At 38.7% G+C, this 7,990-nt stretch overlaps 1 protein-coding gene across 2 annotated transcripts in view; it reads right to left on the bottom strand.

Annotated features, from left to right (window-relative positions):
- Positions 1-574: 574 nt before the first annotated feature.
- dgat2 (diacylglycerol O-acyltransferase 2) overlaps positions 575-7,990 on the bottom strand; it is an 11,162-nt gene continuing 3,746 nt past the window's right edge. For both annotated transcript variants that reach the window (XM_053645771.1, XM_053645772.1), the window contains exons 6-9: positions 5,857-6,061; positions 5,329-5,503; positions 3,634-3,836; positions 575-3,037 (exon numbers count right to left, since the gene is read on the bottom strand). In XM_053645771.1, the coding sequence (XP_053501746.1) occupies positions 2,883-3,037; positions 3,634-3,836; positions 5,329-5,503; positions 5,857-6,061 (738 nt within the window). In that variant the 3' untranslated portion in view covers positions 575-2,882. The remainder of the gene's footprint in view (positions 3,038-3,633; positions 3,837-5,328; positions 5,504-5,856; positions 6,062-7,990) is intronic.

The raw sequence follows: 7,990 nt of genomic DNA on the forward strand, positions 1-7,990 counted from the left end.
ATAAATAAACAAACAAACAAACAAACAAACAAACAAATAAAAGCACTGAATAAAACTGTACGCAGTCTAAGCTTGTAGTAGAATTTGCACCGGAAGGATACGCGGATATGAATGATCATTTTTAATTTTTCTTCTCTCGTTCCGAGTCGAGTCTTTGTGTTAATCTCACTGTAGAGTGTTCCTCGTCTCACCGTAAATACAGTACAGGTGCTGAACAGAGAGGGTCCGGTTCCCCTTTTGGAGTCTCGGTTCCTCTCAGGGTTCTTTCTAATGTTTCAAACTCACCACCTTAGTTTAACTTCATCTCATCTGTGGACTAAACCTGGATTCTCCCCAGCCCACAGATCATTGTTAAAGTCATTATTTCCTTCACTATGGCACCGTTAACGTGTAAAAGAGACTCGGTTTTTAGTAACAAAGTGAATTTATCATTGAAAAAAAAAATCATTTGATCTGAAAAGACAAAATAAAGGAAACCAGTGTGTGTGTGTGTGTGTGTGTGTGTGTGTGTGTGTGTGTGTGTGTTTACTATAATATACAGTTATGGGGTTTTGATACAGAACTAAAGGCATGAAACAGTTTGATATGTTTTATTTTTATTCCAAAAACATACAAAAGTTTGATTGTAAGAATCAGCTCAGTGTGAGTGACACAGACAAACCGGGAGAATCAACTGATTCACAGAAACAATTGCTCAACTTTACACTTTACATATTTATAACATTTAAGCATAAAATATAATCATTATTAGAGCTAGTGAAGATCTCATTACAATCAATCAGCAAAAGGCATCCTTGTATACTTTCTTTTACTTTCCTGCACAGCCTGTGTGTGTGTGTGTGTGTGTATATATATATATATATATATATATATGTATATGAGATGCATATTTTATTAACACTTTAGCGGAACGTTATAATACAATAAACCCTCTATTCAACAATTACACAATTACACATGAACATGTTAATTCAGACGTTACACAGATACGATCAGCCGGTGATAATCTTCACATTACCCTGTGTTTCCCCTTCACAAGAGAATCTCAGCTTTCTGTTTATTTCACATTTCTATGTGTGCACTGATTATAACCACAATCACTTCCTGTTTCCTGCTCAAACACAGTCCAGTCTGTGTCTCTGTCTACAGCTGTGTCTGTCTCTTATATTGCATTGCTCGTGCAAACGGAAAACGAAACAAAAACATAAAGACCATTGAAAAAAAATAATAATAATAACACTAATAACTTAAGGGATCAAATAAACCTGGTTTTACAATCAGAGAGACAAAAAATTCACCCCAAAAACATTTTACACCTGATCTTCAGTTTGATTATCGTATCATATCTTCATATGATTATCGCTGTGTTACAATAACGTTTTCAACTTGTACACTACCCCTAATCAAAGAGCACCCAACCAGGCTGCATGAATATTTCACTTCTGCACACTGTGTAGTGTATATTATATTTTGGATTTAGTTCACTACTTCTTATATGAGTGCACTACATAGGCACTCTCAGGTCTACAGTGACTCAATCACTCATCTAACACTCATATAACGCTCAACTAACGCTCAGATAACGCTAATCTAATGCTCATATAACGCTCAACTAACGCTCAGATCACGCTCATCTAATGCTCAGATAAATGCTCATCTAACGCTCAGATAACTCTCATATAACGCTCAGATATCGCTTATCTAACGCTCAGATAATGCTCAGATAACACTCATCTAATGCTCAGATAACGCTCATATAACGGTCATCTAATGCTCATATAACACTCATATAACGCTCAGATAACTCTCATATAACGCTCAGATATCGCTCATCTAACGCTCAGATAATGCTCAGATAACACTCATCTAATGCTCAGATAACGCTCATATAACGGTCATCTAACGCTCATATAACGCTTAGATAACTCTCATATAACGCTCAGATATCGCTTATCTAACACTCAGATAATGCTCAGATAACCCTCATCTAACACTCAGATAGCGCTCAGACAACGCTCAGATAACGTTCATCTAAAGCTCATCTAATTTTCAGATAATGCTCATCTAACGCTCAGATAGCGCTCAGATAACGCTCAGATAAAGCTCATCTAAAGCTCATCTAATGCTCAGATAATGCTCATATAATAGTCATCTAACGCTCATATAACACTTATCTAATGCTTAGATAACTCTCATATAAAGCTCAGATAGCGCTTATCTAATGCTCAGATAATGCTCATCTAACGCTCAGATAACGCTCAGATAACGCTCATCTAATGCTCAGATAACGCTCAGATAAAGTTCATCTAATGCTCAGATAACGCTCATATAACGGTCATCTAACGGTCATATAACACTCATCTAACGCTCAGATAACACTTATATAACCACTGGAGCTGATTAAGGTATAAGAAAGGCCCTAAATTTGTGTGTGCAGATGCTCAGTGTGAACATGTTAACTGTTTTGCACCGTTTCTGCCAACAAACCTCTTGACGCAAAAATCTGAAGGCAAGCGAGAGTTAATACATCATCAAATATAAGAGCCAATCAGGTTTCAATATGCAAATCAAGGTCGTGGGATACTGGCACAGCAGGAGGGGAGAGGAGGCTGTAGTTTATTATTCTAACTTCCAAAAAAAAAAAAAAGGTTCTTGAAAATATGCTTGTTCTTGAGGGTTTGAGGGTTTTGGGACAAGAGGAAGTGACAAAGCAGAAGGGAATAAGACAGAATTGGAACACAGCTGTGATCCTCGTTTATATGGCTTCAGGTTTCGGTGGTGTGGTGTGTGTTTGTGTGATGGGAAAATATTAAACACTGGGGGTTTGGGTGTTTTTGTTTTTAAAAGGAAAACTACCTTCTTCTTTTTCTTCTTCTTCTTCTTCAGTCGATGAGGAGGACGTCGGACTCTTTCAGGCCGAAGCGTGTCTTGTATTTATCGAACAGAGTGGTGAGAGATTTGATGTACATGGTGTGGTACATTTCCACCACGTCCGGAGTCGGCTCCTCGAGCTTGGGCACTGTGATTGGTTCTCCAACTAAAGGAGAGACGTTATAAAACGGTCAGCAAACATCCTGCTGTGGAGGTGAACGACCGTCTCTGAGCTCAGGTGACCTCAGGACGCCGGTCTCAGGTGAGGTTATAAACAGAACTTTTCCTGAAAACTCATGGACTTTGGCATAAACGCTATAGACTGTTTAAACAAATTATGAACTATAAACAAGTTCTTTCACTGATTTTTTTAAAAACGCAAACTGCAAAGCATTGTGGGTAAGATCCTAACGACCCGGTGTCTCTCTGTCTGAGAGAATCCACGTTAAACATTAATGTTATTAACTGTGAGTTATTAGGAAGAGCTCTGTTTACAAAACCGGCCTTGGACCAGCGTCCTAATATAGCCTTCAATCAGGACGTTAACCTGGAGTGTGTGTGTGTGTGTGTTTGTGTGTGTGTGTTTATTCTGATGCATTCTTCTGTACAGTGAAATAAAATAAATTCAACTGGATACAAATGAACAACATAAACACAATGAACTTACATGCAATTATAATAATAATAATAATAATAATAATAGAGGACATGAATGATTATATATGATTTATGAATGCAGTTATGGGGTGTGTGTTGTCTTACCGACGGTGTTGATGGGTTTTCCGTACGGGACGATGCCCCACGACTCGGTGAAGAAAAATCCACAGCCGTGGAAGATGCAGGGAGCGAAACCCAGCAGCTTCTGCAGCTTCCTCTGAACCCAGCGCCACCTCGAACCCTCATCAAATATCACCTGCTTATACGACTCGTTCTCCCCGAACGAGTACACGGGCACCAGGTCCGCTCTGAAACACACACACACACACACACACACACACACACACAAGCTCAGTTAGCATCACCTCACCAACAGCATTCCTAAAATATATTCATTCTAGGCTTTATGTCGTTAACACGATGCTAAACTGGAGGCTACACGTTTCTACTATCTGTCAGCTACATTAGTGTCGTAGCTCCAGCGCAAAAACTCCAAATGTGTCCCAGCTGATGGAGTGGCCTGCATTTGGGTTAAAGGGACATGCTGGACATTTTATTTGCTATTTTTATTTTCAGATTCGGGATTAATTCCGTCTGAAAGCGCGAGATTGTTCTGGGATTTTATTTCTAATCTTCTTTGGAGTTGCACCATTAAGAATATTCACAAAGCTCTGTTCAGACCTTTATTTCATTTGGAAAGAGATTTACAGTTGCCGTGGCAACATTAAAGCAGCCCTAAGCGTCTCTGGTCACTGCGTGAAGAGTTTACTGTTTATTCTATATTCTGTTTTTACTTCTCTGTTCAATTCTGCTCTTATGGCACCCTACTGAACAAAAGAGTGCACTAAATAGCTCTTTATTTATCCTTTTAAACATTCTCAACAATCTGAAATAAGAAACAGATGTTATTTACTGTATCAGGACGTAAAAAGAACAGATATACATGGGAAAGGAAGAAGAATAAGAATGCTTTAAGCGCATAAGGGAAAAAAGGACAGATGCAGAAATGAAAAGAAAAAGAGGGGAAAAGGAAAATGGAATAATTTTATACTGTAAAAAAAACAACAACAAATAATAATAAAAATAGGACTTTTTAAAAAAGAAAAACAGAATAAAATGTTGATTTAGATTTTTATTTTTATTTTTTGTGTTTTTTGTTTGTTTTTTTACTTTTGATTTTTCTTTTAAATTTAAGTAAATGCCTCAGTCTAAAGGAACAAAAATTTTGAAATAGAAGAATTGATAATAATAATAATAATAAACAATAATAATAATAATAGTAATAATAATAATAATAATAATAATAATAATAATGGTGATAATAACAATAATAATAATAATAATGATGATGATGATGATGATGATGATAATAATACCAATAATAATAATAATAATAATAATAATAATAATAATAATAATGGTGATAATAACAATAACAATAATAATACTACTAATAATAATAACAATAGGAATAATTATTATTATAATAATAATAGTATGCTAATTTATCATTTTTCTTTACCATAATCACCTACTCTGTCTATTTTTAACCATATTTTCTAAAATCTGCAGATTTGTTATTGTTTATTTATTTCTTAATGCTTATTGGTGTTTGATTTTCTCGCCCTGCTCTTTAAACGCTTCCTCCGGACATGTCTGTGTATTCGGTGTATTTTTCAAACTAGTTGTGAATCACATAAAGAGTCAGAGAAGGGATGGTTTAACTGGTGTGTATTTGGCAGTGTGCATGTGTGTGTGTGTGTGTGCGTGTGTGTGTGTGTGTGTGTGTGTGTGTTTTACCCTTTCTGCAGTGCGAGTTTGATGAAGCCTTTGCGGTTTCTCAGGGTGACGGAGTTAATTCCCGGGGTGCAGTTGAGAGACTCAGCAGCTCCGCCCACCACGATGACTACTGCGTTCCCCGTCCCGTTACAGGACAGGAGGTAATCGATGGAGTTCCGATTCACCGGACAAATACCTGATCACAGAAACACACACACACACACACTGTGTTTGTGAAGGTGTGTTATCTAAAACCTGCTGATGCAATTATAGTGAAACTCCTCGTCTGAAGTCAGTCTACAGATTAATAAAGTAAATAGATTAAAGTCCCTACAGTTTGTATTATCTTTATATTTCTGTGCTGCTGTAAACAACAACGAGAAAGCTCACTTTTACACGACGCAGAAAGAAATCTCATGCCAGCATCTTATTCAAAATAAAACTCTCTACACAGAAAGATAAACACGGTCACGCAATGCCATTTCTAGCAGTTAAAGTTGTGAGACGGCTGTTGCTAGGCCACTGGGAAATAAGGGCGTGCCTCCTCACCTCCAGACATTAAATAATCCCTCAGCAGGGGTAAGCGGAAGTTTCCGGCCAGCGTGGCGAGGGACGGCTTGATCCCGGGGAATTTCTTGGAGAATCCGGTGGCCTCCGTGGAGAAATTACAGAACGCTCCGAAGCAGAAGATGCCGTGAGGATGGTAACCGAAGATGTAGTTACGGTTGGGAGGTAAGTTATGGGTCTTGATGAGCTGTGAAAAAAAATACACACGACATCTCATAAATAATACAATAAACACTTTTCTTTCTTTTCTTTTTTTTTAAAAAAAAAACCCTTAAACAGTTTTAAAGGATGCACAATTATTTATTCCCACATTTTGCACCACGTCTGACCCTTTTCGCTTTCCGTTTTCCATATATGGCCATTGTTTCCTGTTCTTTTCGCTGCATCTCAAATCACATTCCATAAATGTTCACTTAGGGCTGTTTATATCCGTATTAATCTAGTAGATTTGTGTCGTGTGTAGAGTTTCTCCACATACGCTCCACAGTTTAGGGTTACTCCGTTGTCCCTTAAATGTTCTACGTACAGTAGAACCCAACAACAGAGTAAAAATGATCCAGTGAACCGTTAAGGAGCCCTGGAATAACTCACTGGAAGAGTGCACCGAGTAGCATGAAGCTAAACCGTTAAACCCCTGACAGGTCCAAGCTGTTAAGATGGAAATAATGAGCACTCATTTGTACTTATGGAGAAATCTTCTTTAAGTTCTTTAAGGGATCGTTGGAGAATGAAATCAACTTGGGAACAACTTGGAAAACACCGTTGTACGTTTGTTATCGAGGTTCCATCCGTGCTGACGCTTACAAGGGGTTAAAACGTGTTAGATAAACAAAGTCAAATATTGCATGAGGTTTGTAATTGAATCATCAGGACAGAAACTAGGCCGCGCTATCACTCTGCTTTTCACTAATCTCTGATCAATCCCCCACTGACGAGATTTTACACGTTAATTCCTTTAGCAGCTCTTCAGCGCCGTGTGATTCAAAGTACCGAGACATGGCGCTCGGTGAAAGTTGAAATCCTCGTTAACAGCGGAAGTACGCTTCTAGTAAGTCGAGCATTAAAATGTAAAAACGATGGGACCCTTTACAGGTTTTTTTTTAAATCGCTTTTCAAGTCTTGGAGCCAGAGCGATGGAGTTAGTTTCCTGTAAATCTGCAGATAATCTTCATGTGAAACTTTTCTTATCAAACTAGCATGTAAATAAACAGGTTTCATCATCCACACAGACAGGGCACCGTTCTAAAAGAAGAGCTCTCTACATGTCATGACCACACCGAGGATCGATAACGCTATGAAGTGTTATTAAGTCCCAGTCTCGACCTTTGTCCTCTTTTTTTCTTCATGTTCTCTCCTGGTCTTTATCTCATTTTCAACCCTGACGAAAACACGGAAGAAAAACACTCTCTCTCAGCAAACAGCTGCGTCCTATCAGGACGTGCAAAGTCTACAGGACGGCCGTGTGGCTCTGAGTAAATCCCCGAGCCGTCCTGATCTGATTCAGGTGATCAAAGGGGAAACAAACAGCACGCAACCGACGGCTGACCCGTCTTTACTGTACGCTATAAAACCCGACATTATCTCACCGTTACGCTTATCTGTGAAGATATGCTGTGCTGGAAGGAACAGTGGTTCAAGAGTCAGCTGCTCTGAAGTCCCGGCATTTTGTCTTTAGAGGTACAGGTTTCGCAGCTCTGGTCAGATTCTTGTCATTGTTTTATTTTTGATACTATGTCAGATACAGAGTTGGTACTGTACTGTACTGAACTGTACTGTACTGTCTTTCGTCAAATTATGGATTAAAATAACCAGTTCTGATCCTGAGATCTCGCTCCACATCACAGCACGTATATTTTAAAAAAGATCCGTCGCTGGATCAGAAACATCCACAGACAAAAATCACATGACGTAAAAGAATTCTTTGATGGTGGGTTGAGATCGTGAGGCTTTAGTGACACGGCGATCAAAGATGGCCGACGACTAAGTAGTGTATACGTCAGTGTGAGAAAGGAGTGACACGGGACAGCTACGCAGACGCTGGTGGAGATGGAGAAATGGAAATGAAAGCTGCTAATGGACAGAAACATCACAGGAGGAAAACCTGACCTAACCGCTC

Source organism: Ictalurus furcatus, chromosome 16 (genome assembly GCF_023375685.1).
Source record: "Ictalurus furcatus strain D&B chromosome 16, Billie_1.0, whole genome shotgun sequence".
Lineage (NCBI taxonomy): Eukaryota > Metazoa > Chordata > Actinopteri > Siluriformes > Ictaluridae > Ictalurus > Ictalurus furcatus.